Genomic DNA, 23,877 nt, shown 5'->3' on the forward strand with positions numbered 1-23,877 from the left:
GACAGGAACTCTGGTCATCTTGTGAGGAGATGGAGAGAGGGAAGAGGAAAGGTCACTGTGGTCACAGTTGTTCAGGCCATAATAAACAGCCACCCCATTGCTTCTGACAGCAGGAACACATCCATCTTGCTTCTTCTTGTACCTCTGGTATCTATGTAGCCCAGTCCCTGAAACATTAAAAAACACTCCACAGATATCTACAGAATGTCTGAATAAGGGGAGAGTTGTATTTTATACAGAGAAGTATTTGGAAGACCTCTTTCTTATATAACCAACTGTAACTCAAAATGATACCATAACACTGAGATTTGGGGTTCACCCTTCAGAAACAATGATCAGTAGGCATTCTCCACCTCAGCCCACGGTATTCTAAACATAAGTTAGACTTTTCAACTTGTCTTCTACATTAATTTTTTAACAAGATGCTTTAAAAGACCAAGACTTGGACTCACTGCCCTGAAGAAGTCTTGTTGTCACTGAGAATGGGGAGAGGGTAATGTTCTCCTCTGGACTTTGTTCATCCCAGGCTCAGCATCCTGGTCCCTCTGTAGCACCCATGGTGGCTTTATGTTCAGTGTGTCGCCTTTATGGCTTTTTTATCTTGATTAGGTGGAGCCCAATGAAAGCATTTATGTTCCATCTGTTCCTGTTACAGTTGAGTTTCCCCACCCACGTAGCATCCTGCTGTCCTGCTGAACTGGATAGAACACTTGCCACTATGGACTGCAAGTAACATGAGTCTCGTTCAGACCTGAAATGTCACTATTCACTCAGGGCTTTGCCTGCCTGATTTCTACCCAACCTTACCCTTCAAGGCACTTTATACTTAATACATGGGTGATTTTGAAAACATTTAACATCATGCAAGGCAAGGGGGTGACTCTGTTAGGTCAACATGGCTATTATTTAAATACAACAACTATAACCATAGAAGAATGCTATGATACTTTCCTATACCAACATACAAATTAAAAGATGATCGTGTGTGGTCCAGCACATCTCTTTGCCATAGCACCTCTGACAGAGAAAAAAGGAGAGGACAAATGCTCGTGGACATTAAATACAACACCCGATAATCAGTAACATATGCACTCTAGACAAGAACCACGGGTTTTAAGAATAATTGAGAACTGTTCTCTTCTGCCCCTCTCACCCCAATATTATGCCTCTTTCTGTGAGTGTGGTATTACGATAACCAGACATTCTCTGCCTTTATGCTGAACTCCAGACAACACAGGATCTGTAAGACATCCTTGAAGGAATCATGGCTCGTTGTGTGGGGCCAAGAACCTGAATTTTAAATAAAAATACTATAGCAAAATTTCTGATTTAAATAGTGGGCAAAATGATTGCTGTATAAACATGAAGACCTGAGTCTGTATCCTTAGCACCCACATAAAACTCCAAGTCATGTGGCACGGATCTGTAATCTCCAGGTTGTGTGACACATGTCTTCTGTAATCTCAGCACTAGAGGTAGAGAGGCAGGCAAATCCATAGAGTGGAGCTGAAACAGCAAGCTCCCGGTTAGTGAGAGGGAGAGGTCCTATCCAAAAAAAAATGAGCTGAAAAGAAATAGAGAAAGACCCCTGACTTCAACCACTGACTAAACACACACACACACGTGCACATGCACACACACACGTGTCCATATAGCATGGCCATGCATTCATAAAACATATACACACACATATATGCACATACAGAAAAAGTTATACCTTTTCCTTCAATTACTACCATATTTGATGAGCAATTGTTATGTTTTCTCCCAAAAGGAAAACATAAGATTTGTAAAATAAGACCTAGTAATATCACTTTTGGGTATATATCCAAAGGATGCTCAATCTTGCCACAAAGACATGTGCTCAACTATGCTCATAGCAGCATTGTTTGTCATAGTCAGAACATGGAAACAACCTAAATGCACATTGACCAAAGAATGGATAAGGAAAATGTGGTACATTTACACAATGGAGTACTACACAGCAGAAAAAAATATTGACATCTTAAATTCTGCAGGCAAATCAATGGAGTTAGAAAACATCATTTTGAGTGAGGTAACCCAGACCCAGAAAGACAATTATCACATGTACTGACTCATAAGTGGTTTTTAATCATAAAGCAAAGAAAACCAGCCACAAATCACAATCCCAGAGAACCTAGACAACAATGAGGACCCTAGGAGAGACATACATAGATCTATTCTACATGGGAAGTAGAAAAAGACAAGATCTCCTGAGTAAATTGGGAGCATGGGAACCTTGAGGGAGGGTTGAAGGGGAGGGAAAAGGCAGGGAAGGAAGCAGAGAAAAATAAAAATCAATAAAAAGATTTATAAAATAATATAGTTACCTTTGAAGACAAGCAGTCATCTTTAGCAATGAGCCTTAAGTCATGCAACAGCACTAAAGTTAGTATCATGTTAATTTCTTCTCATTGGTATGGTAAGGCCACCTAAACCCTCTGATTACCATTTTGAAGACATTTTCCTAGCATCCCAAGCATCTCACTCCAAGAAGCAGGCCAAATATCAGGAGAGACTTGCATTGGAATAAGCTACAAAACCATGGTCTTCTCACAGAAGAAAATGCAAAAGCCTACTCTTAAAAAGGAACTACATCACTATCAAATACTGGATTCATGGGTTTTTTTGTAGGACATCTGTGGAGAGCTGATTTGGGAAGAAAATGATTTCAATTCCATGACAAAAGCCCGAAATGAGAATAGCTCACAAAATTACAGTACTGGACCACATTAATGCATTCTTTGTGAATGAAACCAAAATGGCTTTTCTTTCAGCTCTTCGGTTCAAAGGAAAATGGTTCAATCATCATGTGTGTGTTATAAATGAGTATATGTGTGTATATATATATATATATATATATATATATATATATATATATGAAACTAGAGTTATCTAGGCTTACACGAAGGTATACTACAGATAACAGAAGCAATTAGTATGTTCCATCATTTAAGTATAATAATGGTAAAATATTGTTTAATTAGAAATATGTCTATTTGCACACTTGGCTTTAATAACATTTATAGGTTTGTTTGTAGCTAGGAAAATATATATTATTTATTCATATGCAGTATGGATTATGACCTCTATAACTGTAGAAAAGAGTGTTTATGGATGAATGTACCCAGTGTCATAGTTAAAATGCAGTGACTGAAATTTAAGTCAAACTACAATTAATTTTATGACCCAGGCTGTCAATCGATGTGGCTTGATATCAATCAATCAAAATTCCTGGCTCTCTCCATTTTCTTTTTGTTTTATGGTGATTTTGATGTGTATTTATTTTTGACAGGGAGAGTTTTAAAGATTAGATGAACAGTTTACTAATATCTAATTTTCTTGTGCTTCCTTTCCCATTATTATACATAACTCTTAAAATAGAGCAACTATTTCTCTTTTTAAACTACTTTTAAATTAGATGTTGTTTTACTTGGCTAAAGTTGAAACTAAGGTAAATACTTAATTTGAAACCATCTTTGATGAAAACAAATTTCTCATTTATGAAATTTACTATTTTGAAGTTTCTTTGAGGTGTGTGTGTGTGTGTGTGTGTGTGTGTGTGTGTGTGTGTGTGTACATTACCGTATGTGAGTACTATGCCCACCATGGCCAGAAGATGGCATCAGACATCCTGGAACTGAAATATCAGGACATTACCAGTGGATGTCTGATAAAACTATATGTAATTTTCAGATCTCTATGGAACAGAAGCTGAACATGATAACACAGTCTGAAATAATTGAGTCCAAGAATGGATTTTTAGAAAAAATAATTTGGACTATTTGTCTATAGGAGAAAAGGGAGTAAGGGAGGGAAGATAAGTGGACAAAAGGAAGAAAGAAGGATGGTTAACCTGTACATCCATGTTGTGTTTCAAAGCACTACTTCTTCTGACCATTCTGTTTTACACGCACATACCAGAAATATCATGATAATATGTATGGGATCCAGCCCTGACCACCTGGGTTATGGCTCCTTTCCCAACATCATCAAGTTTTCATAATAATCAAGAAGCTGGTTATAAATAAAGGAGAAATCATCTGCTTCTTTTGATTCAAAAAAACTGAAATATTCCTGGGTTTTAAGAACTTTGGAATATGTACGTTTCTTTAAAATGAAAGAAACAGGTGACTGGTCTTTGTGCTGAAATAGGTGCTCTCAAGAGAGATGACAGGCAAGCAGAGTTTATGAAAGAAAACTTTAAGAAATAATATCTTAAGAAAAAGTCTTTTTAAAAATTTTTTTACAATAAGCAAATCCAATTAATAAATTATAAAACTGATAAATACAGAATGGGATATGACTTTTCTGCATTTGACAAAGAATCATCTGTTTAACATGTTACAACTTACAGCTAAGAATACCTTTCTTGCTGCACTTTCTTCATTATGATTTCAGCTAAAATGCCAGCATATTCAAAATTCCCTCAATATTACTAAATAGAGTCTCATTTAGATCCCATAAACTTCATATTACTTTGAGTTTCTCTGTCAGAGAAAATGACCTACAGCCTTAACCATTATTCAGGAAGAATTAAGGGCCAAGAAGGTGTTTTGTTAAAACTGAGAACTTCTGAATGCGGCCAAACCTCCTGGTGATAGCAAAGCCTTGAAGGATTTGATGAAATACAACTCATGAAACATAAATCATAACCCAAGGAGAAGAGTCTCTGGTGTATCGGGGAAATAGAGTGCCAAGATTAATGGGAAAGAGCTGAGCACTCAGCAAATACCTAGCACGGTATGCTTGTCCCAGAACGTAGGGCACAGAGAAAAAAAGCAGGTGCCTGGAGAAGAAAGATTGCTATGGCAAAGTTACCGAGAATGAAATCAACCACCAGATGGCCCAGCTGGGTGAACTCAATGGCCAGTGTTTTAATACGATTTGAAAACCTCTACCAATATCTATACCCTCATACTGTGTTTAGTTCTGATCTGAACTTAATGATGTCATGACATAGCTTTATAAAATTTTATCTCATGTATTCTTAGGAGCCTCGGTCAGTAGAGAAATAGCATGAATAATCTAACTGATTAGACAAGGTTCCCACAATACTAGGATGTAAAACAAGAGATATAGAGGTTGCTAGAGAAAATGTGTAGTCCAAAAATTGAATTACGGAAACAAAATGAGTGTGAGAGTAGACATTTCAATACCTCAGAGAGGGTTTTTTTTATTGATTTTTATTGAGCTCTACATTTTTCTCTGCTCCCCTCCCTCCCTCTCCCCTCACCCCCTTCAACCCTCCCCCATGACAGGCAGCATGAACCAAGGCACCTAAACCATGTGACTAGATCAGAAAGACAATTCTAGTACCTGGGACTAAAGAAATGTTAGCCTCACACAGGCAGACCTCACACTTCAGTAATGGAATAAGCAAATTAGATAAGCAAGCAAAATGATGGAGGGTGTCAAAATACCTTCATGTAGTTACCTTAAACATCTTCATGTTACCTAGAATGCACCAACCAGGAAAAGACATGGCTTCAAAGGACCCGATAATTACCATATACTTAGCATATTGTGAGCAGTGAAATGGTTTTATCCAGTATCACCTCACTAATAACGCCAAGAAGAAAGTTACAGGGGAGGTATTTATTTCAACACAAGCAAAGAAAGAATTAAAAATACAAACTTTTATTGCAGTGTTATTGAGAGACAAAAAATTGCAACTGATTCGCATGTACAATTTGTTGAGTTTAGAAAAAAATGGCATTTCCAAGTTTCGCGACTCCTTGACATCCTTGTTCTGAGACGTTTCTGATGGTGGAAGGTTGAGCATTATGCCTGCATTCAAGAGACAGTGATAGACTCTGCATGTTAAGACTCCATATTTAGGGCAGCAAAGGGAATGAGGGTCTAATTAAGATGGTGTGTTTTTCTGATCTGTCAGCTTCTTGTGGAACACTATTAAGGTGAACTGTTAGTACCATGCATAAAAACAAATAGAAGGAAAATCAAAGCTCAACAGACAAATGTCAGAGCCTGTAACTTATTTTCAATGTAGAAGTAACACATTGTGCACATCCCATAGTCAGAGAGGCACCTTGCTCTATCAGACTTGACAATCCCACCAGAGACCATCAGCCCTGAAGCTGTGAATCAATCTGCCATTCAATGTCTCATGAAAATAAATAGCAATGTCTCAGAATTCCAGACAGTCACCAGAATTCTAAAATTGATTGTGAAAACTCTCATTCCCATGCATTTTAATAAGTGTTCTGAATACATCTGTATACAAGCAAAATCGTAAACTTTATTTCTCTGAAAGCCAAGCAGGTTGTTCTGTGTTTGGGTTTTTATTTTTGTTTTGCTTTGTTTTGAAGCTTACCACTCTCTGGCTGTAATTATGAGGGAAACAGTCTGTGTAGCTTTAGGATATGTTTTTGTCTAATTAAATTGCATGTTGCTAAGAGTAAGCCTTATAAGTGACACATTCTTTTTGTTTTGAATACAATATCTTTGTGGCAAATAGATTTGTTTTGAAAAGGCACATACACAGAGCTGGGAGAAGCATGCCAAAGATACTATATCTCCTTATGGCAAATGCAAGCATGGGAAGCGGGTACCAAACCCACTGACAACCCTTAGACCGAGTACATTCCATGCTGGTGGCTGTTGAAGGGACTGCTTCATGACCAGAAGTTAATTGACCTCATTTGCCCCGGAATTAGAACTTAGTTGATGACATCATTCAGATTCTGGAGCCAGTGTCTCTCAGTGAACCAAACACATAATCACTTAAGATTTCTTCTACTGCAGAAAAGGTGTAGTATAAAGACAATATTCATCCCACATTAAAAGCAGGAGGAAGCATCCGGAATATCACATGAAGATCCTTTGAACTACAGGGTTCTCCGCCACTGATTGACCACATTTGGTAAATGATGTTGCTGCATATATTGCCTGTCTGTATCACGGATGATTAGAATTTTTATAACAAGGACTGGGAAAACTACTCAGTTGGTAATGTGCTTACTTTGCTAGCATGAAGACCTGAGTTCAGACCCCAGAACCCACACAAAAAGGCTAGACATGGTGGTGTGCATTCTGAAATGTGGCCAGGTGAGTCCGTGGGAATGTCTAGCCATCCATTTTGACCTAAGAGGTTGACTTGAGGGTCACTGAGAGACTCTGCCTCAAATAACAGTGGGCAGCACCTGAGGCATGACACCCAAAGTTGCCCTTTGAGCTCCACAGGCAAGTGCAAATGTTCTTACACAAGGAGAGAGAGAGAGAGAGAGAGAGAGAGAGAGAGAGAGAGAGAGAGAGAGAGAGAGAGAGAGAGAGAAGGAGAAGGAGAAGGAGAAACAGACAGACAGATAGACAAACATGGGTGCTTAAACAACTTTCTTGCCCCAAGTTGCATTAGACCTAATGGGGAATGAGTGGTAGTGAAAGCGAATCTAGGGACCTTAGAGGAAAGATGCACCATGTATATAAACTTCTCTCCTGGGATAGAATGTCCTGTGCACAACCCATCTGCACCGGTGTGCTTTAGAAATACTATATAAAGCATCTTGTCCCCACATCAGAAAGAGGCCTATACTGTATAATCAGGAATCAGTTGAAATCCCACTATGCCTGACTCAGGCAATGAGCCTTGAAGAAAGGACGAGCGCCTGTTACTTAGGAACACTGAGATCTTTGCCTATGAGTCATCGACTCTAAATGGTTTTTGTTTGATTCTGGTTTTATGATTTCTCTAATGAATGGGGTTTTTGAAGTCTATTACGGGCAAACACTGATCAGCTTCCAAAGGAACCGATTCAGTTACTGGCTTCAGTTTCAACTTCTGATGGCTTTGCAAATAGGGAAGAAAAAGTGGAAGAGGGCTGCAAAATCAAATATTAAATAAATCAATGTTTTCATCCAATGCATGAATGCACATCCCTTTACTTTTCAAGGGTATATTTCCCTTGTGTAGATTGAAAAGTTGAAAAACATAATCTCTTACATTTTCTCCAGCCCTAAAACTACGGGAAATACTTCATTCTTTATATGGAGAAGAACTAAAATTCCTTAAATAAGTTTCACCTTGAAGCCTAAAAGCTTTTCAAACATTTTATTTTTTTAAAATAGAGTAAAACAGAGCTTAAGGGGATTTTCTAGTTGACTTCCTGGAAAAGTTACAGTTTAAAAGATGGTTGATATAAAATAAAAAATTAACAGAGAATTATATTTATGCTTCTAATGTTTCGATCTAAGGGTAATATATAATGTCAGCTGCCAACTCGATGGACATGTGTGACTGCAATGTCCTTCTTGTCAGAAAGAAGCCCACTATAGAGTTGTGATGCTGCTATTGCAGCAAGAGCTTGCCACAGATCCAAGGACAATAAGAATAGACTCAGGGGATCCAAGAAGACAGCAGAGGTGGAAGCATGGCAGTGAAGTTCCCTTGCCCTGTGCCTCACCATACTACACAGTGAGACCAGAACACTGGCACACATGGTTAGATACACCACAACTTGGGAGCCCAGAGCAAAAGGTGAAGAAGGATGCTTAAAAGAAATACCACACTAGCTCAGAATTGAGAAATAGTTATTTATTGAGCGGTAGACTCACAAATCAGAATCCTCTGCTTGAGCAGAGATCAGAAACTGAATCGTGCAGCCAGAAAAGAGGCTGGATATATGCTCTACATCAACATATATAGTATAAGAAGTCACATCCCAGTGAGCGGGTAACCACTGCCTGTAAGACTTCCTACAGCACTTCCCCCTTTTGTTTAAATAAGAGAACTCTAAGCCTAACACAAAATTATGTACAATAAGAACAAATATATTCAATAATTATCCTATCCTAACTAGTTTAAGTCTTGTATAATAAATAACTTGGCCAAGTCATGAGAGGAAAGTAACTACAACTATCTAGTCTTCAATCCCATTGAAGAGCTGAGAAGGGAAATAATATTACTTGAGTAAGCAGGAAGTGCAATAAAGCAACTTCCAAAATGTGCAACAAATGGCAGAGATAACTGGCTACCTTGGCAATCACCCAAAGTCTCATTTGCAACATTGAAGCCACCAACTTTGGCTTAAGGCCTAGAATAACTGACAGACCATTTTCAAAGGCAGGAAATTTTTCAAAACCACCTTACCCTGTGTTGGCAAGATTTGACAGTCCTGCTTATCCATTACTAGATACCATGTACCTTATCAGTGGTTGAGACATGGGCATTTCTTTGTCCAAAGACCAGTTTTGCCAAGAAGAAGACAAGCTCCAAGTGGAGTGTTTTCGGTGCTCAACATTCTCTTGGGAGTAGATCAGTGCTGCCAGGAGCAATCATGTCTCACTTCAACAGAACCCTAAGTTATTTAAATGCCATATTCTACAGCTCTTTGAAGTGATTGAAGACTCCCTATTTATGCAGAATATAATCTCTATGTATTTAAAGAACCTAATTAGTCTAACTATAAGTATTAAAAACATAGATGACTGTTGATCTATAATTCTTAATACTTATATAACTTAAATACTAAAACTTCACATTAGAATATTATACAATAAACAAAGGTGCATGTATTCATACAATAGCCAATATAATTTGTCTTTGTATCAATATACAAGAATCTATACCAATGTAATTAATTGTCTATAAATAATAACTCACAAGTATTCACTCTATTACTCACTATTATTATTAGTGTGAGTAAACTCATACTAATCTATTATCTCATCCAATTTTCCCTTTTTTTCTCAAAGAGGTCCCTGAGTCTATAAAATTTATCCCCAACCCACAACCCTATACCAATTATAATCAACCCCTAAATGATGTCCCTAACCCTGAGGACAAACTTTGTTGGGAGAAGGGACATCATTTCAAGAATTATTTCCAATCTGTAGGAGGAGGGCCTAATTGTTTGTCCCGGCAGCCCAGAACCAAAATAACCACACAAAAATTGTATTAATTAAATCACTGCTTGGCTCATTAGCTCCAACTTCTTATTGGCTAACTCTTACATCTTAATTTAACCCATTTCTATTAATTTGTGTATCGCCACATGGCAGTGGCTTACTGGCAAAGATTGGTTATTTGCAAATGCTCAGACCAGATCTGTCCCCATTTATTTTAATCAACACTTGATTAGAATTACTGTCAACCGAATGTCGTTGACAGGATGAGGTTGACATGTAGTATTGAGATTAACCATGTACTACACCACACCAGGCAGATTCAACTACATCCCAGAGAAAACTAATAGGTCTAATTTTAGATAACCTCTTAGCATCCTTACTCACAGTTAGCATGCATTGTGCCAGCATATTGTAGGTACTAATTCAAAATCAACAAAAGCATTTGGAAGCCATATCAGCTCCACTCTGTTCAGCCAGACAATGGGATAAGGCCGATCAGAGACCCAGATATCATCAGAAAATGCTGGCTCTGATGCAGCTGCTCATTTCTGAGGTTCTTTCCATCTCATTGGGTTTTGTCTGTAGAGTGAAAGACAGATGCCTGAGCTACCTCTAGAATCTGAACTCTGATATCAGGGACAGTCCTCACAATGCTGAATGGAAGAAGGAAATCATATATTCATGTATTCTTTACCTGGGGTCTCAATAAAGAAAATATCTACATGGTATGCCAATATTCCTGGTGGTGGGTCATTAAAAATGAGCTTGGGTCTAGGCAGATGATTCAGTGTATAAAGTGCTTGCTAGACAAAATGAGGACACGAGTTTGGATTCTGGCACTTGTCTAAAAGCCAAGCCTGGCAGGGAGCATCTGCAATCCTGGGGGTAGGGAGCAGACACCAGACGAGTTCACAGCTGGCCAGCTCAATCAAATCATTGAACTTAGGACTCAATGAGAGTCCATGTATTAAAAATAAGGTGGAGAACAATAGAGAACATTAACCCATGTTGATCTGCCTTCTACATGCATGGATATACACACAAAAATTAATGAGCCCAAGAGCAATCTTGCCCTTGGGAAAAAAAAAACCCTGTAGAATTCTCTGCCTTTCATATAAACATTCAACGAAATGGGGTGGGTAACCCCTGTCAGGAGTCACTGATAAACTTGATTTGGATTGTCATTGCATTGGTTTGGTTAAACCAGATGGCCACAGTTGCCCAGTGGCTGCAGTCCAGGCACTATATATTACATAACATTAGGTGTCAAGAGAAGCACAAGAACGGTCATGGTCATGAGCATAACTAACGTAACTCTCTGTGAGTTCACATGCAAGAGGGTTTCGCTGTCTAGAGTTGCCTCTAATAACATCAGGCACGGCGGGATCATTGAGAGCCAAGCCTGCCAACAGCAGTTCTGCTCTCACAGCAGGTGGACAGAGGCAGTAAATGCAGCAATAGCACAGTTGGCAGGCCACTGCTAATTTCTGGTGAGTCATGAGTTTGTTTGGCCAGACTGAAGCTGTGAGATAACAGGAATGTTATTATGTCCTCCCTGTATCTTCAGGGTCTAAGGCATTTCTTCCACTGACAAAGTGGCTAATGTCAGGTGTCAGGACATAATGGGTTTGCAATCCCAAGGGTTACATAATGCTGGTTAGGGGCTGACTCCATTCCCAGAGACCTGCAATTCAAAAAGGGCTTCTGACTGATCTATTGGGATAGTTTCCGATGTCACACCTACTGCTTAAGTTCACAGCCAAATTTGATGAAACTCCCATTTAATTCAACAGGATGGATGCACAGATAACATCTGAACAGTTCCATTCAGTACCAGACTTCCTTTTTGATCGTGGTAAGCCAAGGGTAGAAATGATTGCATTGATGTCTCTAGGATTGGACCATATTTTTCTCTAAGGGCTTTGACATAAATGGTTGATCATTGTGTCTTATCAGACCTAATGAGCTTCCCAAGATCATTTACTGTGAGCCTATGAACACAAAACCATCAACATAATGGTGCCAGTTCAGGTTTGAGAAAACAGGGTTGGCTTGTGTTTTGATTCTCCCATATAGTGACAAACCGCAGGCAAATTCAAACAGTACTTTAGGGGCTGAAGGGATGGTTGAATTGCTAAGACCAGGTACTTACTGCTCCTGCAGAGGATCTCAATTCAGTTCCCAGCACACACATGGAGTGACTCACGATTGTCCATAACTCTTCTTCTTTGGCTGCACAATAACATGATCTGGAGTACTGAGTCAGGGAAAGAGTCAATAGGATTGATAAAAATGAAGTATGGAAACTGTGGTGGTCTGAATAAGAAGAGCCCCCATAGGTTCATATATCTGAATGCTTGGTCCCTCATTTATAGAACTGTTTTGGGGGAAGAATTATAAGGTGTTGTCTTGGAGGAGGTGTCTCCCTGGCATGGTGTGGGCTTTGAGTTTACAAAAGCCCAGTCTCCCTCTCTCTCTGTGTCTTTTTTTTTTTTTGCCTCCTGCTTGTAGATCAGACATAAGCTCTCAACTGCTTCTCTGTTGCCATGACTGCTTGCTTGCCTGTTGCCATGCTTCCTGTCATGATGGTCACGGACTTACCCTCTGAAACTATAACAAAACCCCCAATAAACGCTTTTTTTATAGGTCTCTTCATGGCAATAGAAAAGTAACTAAGATATAAGTCCAACATGATGAAGCATGTGTTATCACTGTTAGTTGATTCATTTACAATCACAGTGCCCAGGACAGCAGGCTATAGACTGGAACAGCCAGTGCTGTCATGTTAACTGAATTCAGTTGGCAACTGTCCACTGTAAGCCTCCGGATCCCATTAGCTTTTGTCACTGGCCACACAGGGTGATTATATTGAGATATTGCATTTTTCATTAGTCTTGTTGGCTTAGTATCCTTTCATCAGGGCTGTGGTTTCCTAGTCTCTTCCTAGAAATTCAAAATTGCTTCCTTTTAAAACATAGGAGAGAACCAAAAGATGAACTATGACCTCCTTGCATGTCTCCCACAGTCATCTCTCTACAAATGGTTCTTACAGAAGGGGAAACTCTCCCTGCTTGAAAATCACAAGCATTCACAACACAAACATGTCAGTTATCAGTAGAAAAAGAGACAGTAGTGCCTAGCAAGGGGTCCAATTAGCCTCACTCATGTTCCCAATTACTCCATGCCCTATCGTACTATTTAAAGTCTGTCTGGTTAAATGTATGACCCTAGCCCTACAAGACAACTCAATATTTAGTAATAAGGCATATTTCAAAAAAAAAAGGATAGAAGTTAAAACTCCAACCTCTCTTGCCTATCTCCATTTCATGGGATGAGTTCTCTTGTCTACCAAGGTCAGGCAAGAAAAAAAGAAGCAATTGCTCTAAGATAGTCACACACGTAACGGTTCTTCTAGTAATCTCCAAAAGAGAAGTATGTCCCATATAAGCAAGGCTTTAACCTGTGGCAACCATATTCCTTTTTTCAGAGAATGGGGGTAATGGTGTATGTTTGGATTGAACTTCTCTAGTGATTGTCCAAACTGAATCTTCTTTGGGTATCCCAGTCCTCGTGGGCAGACCCATCTTGTCGTGGGTGTTTGGGGAATGGGTTGGATGCTCCCATTCTGGGTTCTGTTTTGGGATTTCGGGAGTATCCCATGACTTAGAATGCTGCCTTTCTCCTGGGCAGCTTATGACCCTAAGAAAGCACATTGTCAGCATAAGATCTAGCAAGAATGGGTTTGTGAAGGATTTGACTTTGCAGAGAGAAGGATAATTTTATAAACTCAGTAGTTATACTCCTAGGGAGGGAGGGTCTTTCCATTCAGCACAGAGAGAATTTCCAGTTTTCACATTTTGAATAGCTTCTCCATGGAATCAAGAAGAGAAATTTTTACATGCCAGTCATAGGTAATGATTAAAACAAATAGTGAATAGCCATCAATAGTCATCCTCATTATGAGATGTGAGTCTGTATTGATGATAGTTTCTCTCCTTAAATATAGGGTCTCTTATGAGCTAGCCATCTTCACAATGATGGGAAGCCAGCAGCTCAGAGCATATAAATTATTAATCAAAGAATTCCTTTTCTCCATTCCTTTCCCTATCAATACTGGTTTCTGCTGTGACACTGTCATGGGGGACATGCTGCCCTTTGGATGTTTCTACTTTCAACTTAAGTCTAGGAATCCCTGATAGGATTCGTAGTATGCACCCCCCACCGGCAGCAACTATAAACACTTGTTAACTTTTAGCCCTCTCTCATCAGCCTCCACACATTATCCCAACTCATTTTTATCTAGAGGTAGGACAGAGGTGGACAATTCATTGACCCCCCCCCACACACACACACACATTTTTACAAGCCACAGAAAATTCTCCAAATGTGCCTGAAAACAGACCACGAACGTTTGTCTTTTCCCTATTGTAAAAGTTCCTTGCCTACCTCGACATCCTGAATCTTATACCACTTTGGCACTGGATCTCGACTTCTTCGAAGATGGCAAATGGTAACAAGACTCCAAAGGAGATGACCAAGCAGGCAGTGGCTTCCCTGCAGCCACTCCACAGATTGTAGTGAGGAGATAATAAGACGCAGTTCACTACGGTGCAGCAAACAACAGACCATGCGTGTGTTGGTGCTACTTCCTCTATCTATGAATCCCACAGGGTAATGTAAAGAGACCAGATGGCAGCTACACACACAGTGGCTTCTGTCACAGTGGAGAGACCCAAAGACAAAGTCTCAGCCCCCGAGGGAGCAACAACCAAAGCTTCCTTAAGAACAAGCACTGGCAGAGGGCTCAGGGTTGTGCTAGTCTGTGCCATTGCAGCTGCCTACGTGACAAGTTACAGGACCGGTCAGCTCAGGGCACAAGCAGCAACACTGTTCAGTGCCTTCCAGTCCATGATCAATCTGATCCAATCTTTGTTCTTAGGAAATACGTATCAGCATGACATTAAATAGGTTAAAAATGTATGTGTGAATGTGTGTGCACACATAGACAAGCAAATGGATGAGAAGAGACAAAAGGGGAGAAAGTCTGTGGGATAATTGTTAGCAGACGGATCTGCGTAAGCAGTGAACAAACACCTTTTGTACCACTCAACTTTTGCACCTATCCTGACGTTCAAAACTTACTCAAATAAGTTAATTTTTGTAAAAAAAAAAATCCCTTGCAACTTTTTATACTTACCATGCAGACACCCTCATAGCTCACCAGTTATGACAGGAGAAATAACTTGTTTCATTGCAAGACATTCCATTCTCATAATCCTCTTCGCTTACTTAAAAATTCCACACAACATTCTCACACACCCAGGCAGAATTCATGCTACTGTTCAATGGACACGCTTTCACACTGGGAGTTGAATGACATGTCTTCCACACCCACAACTTGAGAGGAAAACAGAAAGAAATTTTAAGAATTGGTTGTAAAATAAAAAAATGGTTTTCATCTAGAAATAAGTTGTAAAACAAAGTCATTCAATTTCTTTTTGGGGGATTTTGTTCCAGTCACTAATGAGGTCAAGGAAAGGAAAATGTAAACAAAGAGAAGGTGTTGTAATAGGAGCAGCTGGGCTGCTTCTTGCCACCCGGCTAGCTTTACCCGAAATAATTACACGGAAATTGTATTCTTTTAAACACTGCCTGGCCCATTAGTTCCAGCCTCTTATTGGCTAGCTCTTACATATTGATCTAACCCATTTCTAATAATCTGTGTAGCCCACGAGGTGGCTTACCAAGGAAGATCTTAACCTGCGCCTGTCTGGAGTGGGAGAATCATGGTGACTCTCTGACTCAGCTTCTTTCTCCCAGCATTCTGTTTTATTTTCTCCGCCTACCTAAGGGTTGGCCTATCAAATGGGCCTAGGCATTTTCTTTATTAATAAGAAATCACTCCCACATCAAGAAGGAATTTTATTTAGAATGTATTTTCTAAGTCCTATTATAGTGGCACATTTCTGCAATCCTTGCACTCAAGAAACTGAGGCAGGAGGATCTCTAATCTAAGCTCAGCCTAGGCTACTTAGTATAATTCTAGCTAAAGAAACATAAATAAAAATTTTCAAGAAAACTATCAATTACTGTTTTATAAGAAAGTACATGTAAAACAATATTTGTAATGACCCGAGACATTTGTCGTAACTAAAATATTGATCGTTGTCTGAGCACTTAACAAAAATGGGTTGCAGATAAAGATGCACATGACAGCTCTTAAATCCAGAAGATAATCATGTGTGCCCTCTGACCAGGCCCCAAGCACTCACTGTCTTTGCTCTTTTTCTTCTTTCAGCTGGAAAACCTGGAAGCAGAAACTGCTCCATTGCCCTAACTAGGTTCCCATGCCATCCAGAGCCTTGCTGAGCTTAGAGGCCACCATCTACTTGGAATCTGGTTGCTGTTGGACTGAGTAGGAGGCTCTGGTTTCCTAGGAAACCACCTGGTCCTTCATCACTCAAAGTCTGCCCTCTCTGGCTACTTCATCCTGCACATGAGAGACATTCATACTGTACCAAGCACTGGGAAGGAAGATATTATATGATACTACTGAATCCAGCTCGTATACAGGACCACCAGAAACATACTTAGTGGACCACAATACTCTATGGTATGTGAGCTGGGGTCATCACAGAATATGACCCCTCTGTGCGTAGAATTTCTATTTTCAAGAAAATACATATGACCTTATCAAAGAGAAACTATCAATTGTTGAGTTCATTGTAGTAAACCCTAAGGTAAATGCTACCTCTGACCTCTAACCCAGTCACCTTCTATGGAAAGTTCCAGTCTTTCTGGTCTTTTGTAAGGAGATATATTATGTTTGACCTACAATGTTCACCTTGAAATCATTGTCTAGTTAAGACATCAGGGCCACCTCCATTTCTTGGTTTTGTATTGTTTGAAGGAACATATCTCTCTCCCTAGTTCCATAATGAAAATGAAGGGGATGCCAAACACGGTGTCAGCTGCAAAGTGGTTGATTCCCACACTGAAATGACTTTCTGGGAGTTACAATATGGGGATTGCCTCCCTAATTCCCTCGCTGTCTTCCAAGTGTTCCCAAGTTAAGTTTATGAAGTTACCCAGTGAACTCATGATGCCATCCAAGCCGGAAGCCACAAATTTTGCTATCTTTATTTCTCCATAACATTGCCATTCTGCATGCTTTCTTTTAGATTATTTTCTCTGATGCCTTCTGAAACAGCATGATAAAACAAGAGATGTCTTGTTAGGTGACAGGAAAGTTTAAGCATTTTTTTAAAATACGAACCCAATAAACATAATTACAAGACAGACTCAAACAACCATATAGAAAAAGATGTGATCTGTTTCTCAATCCTATGTAGTTACTTGAATATGAAATACTAACAATATCCAAACCTCTCTCCCTAAAGATTTGCATTTTTTGTAATGTCATAATCATTATCTTGGTCTTTTTTGTTCTTGACTAAATATCAATATTTCCTTGATAAGATGTCAATCTTTGATGTAACATTTCTAAGAAAAGTCCTGTTTGACTAGATTTTTTTTTTGGATGTGACATGCTGTTGGGATTTGGCAGTCGCCCAATTTTAGATTTTCACCACTTTAAACTTTTGTCATCTTCTATGGAGATGGAAGTAGAGAACAAGACCCTTGGTCCTGCTCCTGACAAGGGTTCCAGAGTCTGCATGCGGCCAGCAGATGCTACTGTAAAATGTGCATCCCTTTATCTGTCCAACAAGACACCAATATGCTTCACAGTTTCTGGAAGACAGCTGTCATGGATCAGAATAACTGGATTTACTGTCTCGGAGCTGATTGGCTATAATTACATGGACCCGGCCATGTATCCATTAGAGGAGGAAAAGAAAACAAGATAAGTGTTTTAATGTTTCCTTTCAATGATGCCTCTAATAACCTCCATTTCTCAGATGTTACATCCCAGGATAGATGGGCTTTGTATTGCAGTTTTTACATTTTCTGTTAGAAGTAACTAAAACCAAAATCTTAAAAAGATTCGGGGTTTTAAAATGGATAACGCAAATGAGACTCACTAGGGAGAGTGAAGTATCTGAATGTAAATGCGGAGGAAGAACGTTCTTGCTTTCAGGTTGCTGAATGGCACCCGTTTTCTCTGGGGGTAGCACAGTGTTGTTTCTGCACACAGCGCCCCTTTTCAGTTCTCACTGTTTCTGAACAATGACCTACTCTGGGTGGGAACTACCTGGCATATGACTGAGAGGAAAGCAGACTTGATTTAGGACTTGACCCATGGGTTTTTTTTTTCCTGCAAGCGTCATACATGTGTGCACAAGGCTCTTCCATATCATCTGTTACAAAAGAAAATACACGATGAAAAGGTTCATTTTAAAATTACATTCTAAAGCCAGAAAGGCATTACCAGTGTATTTTTGATAGAAAGATAGAAGTTTTAATGTCTGCATGCTAGACATTACCTTGCAGCTCAGTGACACAGAGAAATGAGAACCCTCAGTCTGGCAGAGTTAATTTTCCATTGCAATCTAAAGATAAGGAAAATGAACAAAAAGAAATGATCAGGATTAAATTATACAATGTTTTTAAAAAAATAATTTTGGCCTGTCATGTACTAATTGTTTCCTATTGTAAATGAAAACTATCAGTGCTGAAGCCAATAAAACAGCGACTATGGGAAGCTTAGGGACGTTGCTGTACATAGCCACCTGTGGGGTAACACTAACACATCTTTGTTCCCTGCTTGGAGACGACTCAGAGCAGGTGTACACACTGTATCTAAGGCCTCTGGCACTAAGGCCAAGGCAGGAGCCCACTAGAGACCTCTACACAGGAGATAATTGAATTTCACTGGAAATAGTTTCACCCTATAGTCTTTGTTCCCCGCTGTCGTAAAAATTGCCAGGAGCTATGGGATGGACCACTGTTCAGGGAGTGAGGAGACACAGATGCCAACAACTTCTTGTGTACTTGTGTGATGATGACCGTGGAGTGAGTCCATGGTCTCTCATAGTGTCAGCAGACGAGGGGTCCTGTTTAATGTAACTAGCATGGCTGTGTTTTAGACACTATACACTGCCAACAGCAGACGACCGGGGCTTAGAAGTAGAAATATAAAAAGTGGGTGGGGCCACTGGGCCATGGGTGGGAGACACAGCAGGAGAAAACAGGACCCCTCCTGCCTTCCTCTGTGCAGCCACAAGTACAGATTTGCTGAAGTCCTCAGTACAAGCTTATAAGAAGGGCAGAATGATTTGGAAAAGTCTGTTATTAAGCGTAAAATGAGAAGAATCCTAAAAAATGGCTCTTTCTCATAAACTGGACCCAGCATCTAGAAGCATCTTTCATATCTTCCTTTCATATCTGATAGGTGTGTTTCCTTCAGTGTTTCCCGGGTTATACCGTGTTCATTGGATATTATCCTACAGGATACAGCGTCAGCAAACACAACCCTGCCCTCTTTCTTTTCCTTTCTTATTTCTCACTTCTTCCCAAGACCTAGGTTATCCTCCAGTTCACAATATGAACCCAGCTGCCTTGATCTTATGATCCTCCTACTTTAACCTACGGGCTGCGTTTACAGGTGTTACCATCACACACACCTGGAAGAAGAAAACAAAATGCAAACCCAGTGCCACTCACTCATTCACCTAAATCACCCAGTATTAACCAGAGCGATCCTGTGTGTTTCAACATAAACACGGACGTATTTATAATGATCAAATGACACCTGTAGTTTTAAAAGAAAATTAGTATTAATTCCATCTCAAAAAAAAAAGTTGTTTCTCAATGAGCAGCTGCCACCCAGAGTTGGAACAAATAGAGTCTGCTTCTCACAGCACAAGAAATCTAAGAGTTGTTTAAAATTCCTCTAATAACAATTAGGCTTTCGGCGACATATGCAACGCCTACATAGAACGCGCATGCTCCCTTCGCGACTTTGGAGAGGTAGCGCAGAAGCCGTTTCAGTGAGAGGAGGCACATTTCCATCTCTACGTTGTGACATACACCATAATAGGAATATTTAGCCGCCAAAAATATCTTTCAGGAAAAGAGCGTTTAAAGGCTGTCTATGACATAGGTCCTTCTTCCCACCTTGCGATTCGATTTTTTTTAAAAGGAACAGAATCTCAAAAAATGCACAGATGCATTCTCCATAGAACAACACCCACCATCTCCCCCTCTGCCTTCTGTCCTAGATGGCTTTCCCTTTGTAATGCCCCCTGTCAGCACTTCCTACTGACAGACCTGAGCCCCCAGCCTGACTTCTTGGCTGGCCACTCCCCTTCACCATCCATGTCTATTAATGGCTTGCTGTGCTCTATCATTTTAAATACAGAGCCATTTAGCATTTAATGTCCAATGCCCATCCTACCAACCCAAGAAACACAATCAGCTGGTTCTTGTTCTCCTGAATCTCTGCAGGTGGCAAACCTGATTCCCATTGCCTGCTCCTGCCTCCGCAGGGGTCTGTACAGAAAACCAGAAAATAACAAGGCCCCTGGTTACTCTCTTTCGCTATGATACAATTTGTTCCCTTCTGCCCCCAGTCTCACCCCTACTCCTACTCAGTGGGGCACTGCTACTGATCGGGCTGAATTAACTCACAACACATTTGCTCTATGGAAATTCTGGGCCTTTATTTCTCAAGGGAATAGAGAAACTCAACAGCCTCCTACCCAGCTGGTTCTTTCCATGCCAGCTACCGAATCTATACAAATTAGATTCAAGTGACAGGTTATTTGAGGGATTTATAATCCCAGCCCTGCTGATAGTAACCTGCCAAGTGTTCTCAGAGTCCCCTTTGTCTGTGACTCAGTCACTCAACTTAGACATGAATGGAGCAAAATAAGAAGATTCTGAGCTAGCCTGAAGAACTGTCAGGGGCTTTAGGTTTCGTTCATTGGGTTTTGTTCATTGTTTCAGAGAGGTTTTGTTTGTTCTATTGTTGCTGCTGCTGCTGTTGCTGCTGTTGCTGCTGCTGCTGCTGGTGGTGCTGTTTTGTTCTGTATGTTTTTTGAGATAGGGTCTCACTTTGTATTCCAGGTTATTCTGACACTCTCTCTGTATCCATGGCTAACCTTGAACCCTTGTCAATCTTTCTTCCTCAGTCTCATGCCAGGGTCACGGTCAAGAGCTCCCCTACCAGGTTGTTTCCAACTGTTTTTATAAACTTTATCCATTTATTGAAGGAGCCAAAAGGAAATGGCATTAATCCCAATGATGCATGCCTACTCATCTTTATAATTAATCAAATATTTTAAATAATCTATAAACTAAATTATACACGATAATTTCCAGTCATAGATGCTCCATCCACTACAGTGTACAATACAACAAATTCCAGCAAAATCCAGGCACTGGGACCACCCATTGTGTGATCTGCAGGGAAAGATAGCATGGCTGTGCTTATAAACCCAGAGTATCTCTTTTCGAGCGCTGATTTCCTAACGGTGAGGCTGAAGCCTCACTAACCCATTGAGAGATCAATTCAGTTACTGTTTTCTTATTGATTTGGAAGACAGAGGAAGCATCCTGCTGGCTAGCCTGGCTTCTCGGAGACAGCTGGAAGCCATCAACCACGGACACCATGAAGAAAAGAGCTAACTACAGAATCAAAGGAAAGAAAAAGAGAAATCCAGTGAGTGGGAACTGCCAGAGAATGGCTGGGCTATTTTGGATATAAATTCTCAATCAGAAGTGATCATTCTGGCTCTCGTTTGCTCAGTATTTGTAGAGAGAATAAGGAAAATGATGGTAGATCGGCTCTATATGAAAAAGTCAGTTTGAAACTGTCGTGTTAAAAGAGCATAGGGGCTTAGACCTATTCCGTCTTTTATAATACTTTATAGCAAAGCAACTTCATGTCAGCATCAAGTAATGTTGGAGAGCCCCACACACTGAAATAAAGTTAGAATTTTAGTACACAGTTTGAGAAAATCAACCACAAAACTAGTCAGAACTGTTAAAAGCATTAGCACACATCCCTGTTACATGGCAATTATATAGAGATCATAATGTTATCAGTGTCTTTATATGTAACTCTATATGCCTTTAGAAACACATCTACCAATATGAAAGAAATATATGAACAGGTAGATAGTAATATTTTAATTTAATTAGAACCAGATAAACTGACAGTTTCCACTTAGCAAGACATTCCCTGAGCTTTTCACCTAATTAATAGTTATGGTTTGAAAAGAGCAGTGGTCTTGTTCTCATTGTGTTACATGAAATGTAAGCAAATGTGTTTGCAAATGGAGCTTTCTAACATCCATTGAACAACACTTAGCCAGTGTAAAAAGTAAACAAGTTTTCTTTTTTTAAGGAAAAGCATAAGTCTAAGCACCAGGCGTGTTGCTTGTCATTGAATATTTCATAACACCAACAATGCACGCTTGATGTCCAGAAAAGTTCTGCTAGAAAAATAGGAAAAAAAAGATGTACTCCAAAGTTTTAATTGCATCTGAAATTCTGTTAACCAATGACAGTGTTTAAGAACAACCCATAATCCTTCAGCAAAGAAAAAAAGTCAAACTATAGTAATGATTCTGGTTAGATTCTCACATAGTTAAGTTCAAGTGTTTTAAGTGGACCATTGCCTGGGAGCTGCGTTTCTCTCCAGCTGCAGAAGAGGAGGCAGAAGTGTCCTTCTTTGGATCATAGCACTGAGTCTACTCCAAGTATAGCTTTGAGCCTCCCACCCAATCATCTCTTCTTTGCATTCTGGGCTATGAGAGAAGACTGGAACTGACCTCTTTCCTCAAAATTCAGGAGTGAAGTCAATCCGGAATCATGCTTGTCAGCATATTAGGTAAGATTCTATGACAGTAGAACATTTTAATTGATGGAGAAATGCCAGTAAGTAGCATATAAAAAAATAAGAATAAAAAGAAGTGTGACATAGTTCATGCTTTGTAGATTTTTATACCCATGTAAATAAAACCACAAACATATCTTCCAAAACTGTGTGTAAAATCCATGGGCATAGCAATGAACACAGCATGCTGCCTAGCTAGGTTTTTCACAACTTCCCTAACACAAACACACATGCGTGTGCATATGCACACACCTTTCAAAAATATTTTTCTAGCTTGTGATGATTCACAGAGGAATGGTCCAAAGCACACAGCATTCTTTTTTGAGAGTCCTTCCTTTAATGTTTGGTTATTTGTTTACTTATTATGTTCACCCTACAATAATGTTATTATTACAGAAACAAACACCCTTGCTTGCAGAAAAGATTAAGCTATCATTCTATATTGTGCACACTTCCAGGTAGGAAAAGATGATCAACTGTAGCTTTTCCAACAATTACCTGTTGTATGATAATGCCTCTTACACAGATCAAAGTATTGACTAGTATACCAAGCATTAAGAACCTTGATGAATTCGTTTTGTAGCATTTCTATTTGACTCTTTCATGGAAATTGTATGTAAAAAAGCAACATGTAAACTCTTGCATTGTGTTACTGTTGTTGTGCCAGAATCCATAAACATTTTGGGCTGTATTGTGACTTTCTTGCATGTGATGTATGATTATCTATGACTAATAAAGAAAACCTACTAGTAAAGCAAATATAATTTGCTTTTCTATTGTCACGTATTACATCTGTTTGAAGTTATTAGTCTCACGAGGACCTGAGTTCTTTTTCCAGCGCCCATGTTAAAATAAATAAATAAATAGATACCAAATATGGTGGGATGTACTTGCAATCCCACAGTTAGGGAAGTAAAGACAGACCGATCCCCACAGATCACTAGCCAGTCATCCTGCCCTAATCCATAAGCCCTAGGTCCTAGTAAGAGACCATGTCTTAAAAAATAAGGTAGATAGCATCTGAGGAATTATAACCAAGTTGACTTCTGGTCTCCATGCGCATTCATATCTACATATACTCATGTACCTATATACAGGCAAACATGCACACACACGCACAACACACACACACACACACACAAATAATGTATTATATATTCTCCAGATAAATGCTGTAAGCTAAAGGGTTA

The 23,877-nt window shown here is 39.6% G+C and overlaps 1 protein-coding gene across 1 annotated transcript in view; it reads left to right on the top strand.

The window, feature by feature from the left end:
• Oprm1 (opioid receptor mu 1) overlaps positions 1 to 23,272 on the top strand; it is a 59,380-nt gene extending 36,108 nt beyond the window's left edge. The window contains exon 4 of the mRNA XM_075950138.1: positions 16,184 to 23,272. Within this exon, the coding sequence (XP_075806253.1) occupies positions 16,184 to 16,222 (39 nt within the window). The 3' untranslated portion in view covers positions 16,223 to 23,272. The remainder of the gene's footprint in view (positions 1 to 16,183) is intronic.
• The last annotated feature ends 605 nt before the right edge of the window (positions 23,273 to 23,877 follow it).

This window comes from Microtus pennsylvanicus, chromosome 1 (genome assembly GCF_037038515.1).
Source record: "Microtus pennsylvanicus isolate mMicPen1 chromosome 1, mMicPen1.hap1, whole genome shotgun sequence".
Classification (NCBI taxonomy): Eukaryota; Metazoa; Chordata; class Mammalia; order Rodentia; family Cricetidae; genus Microtus; species Microtus pennsylvanicus.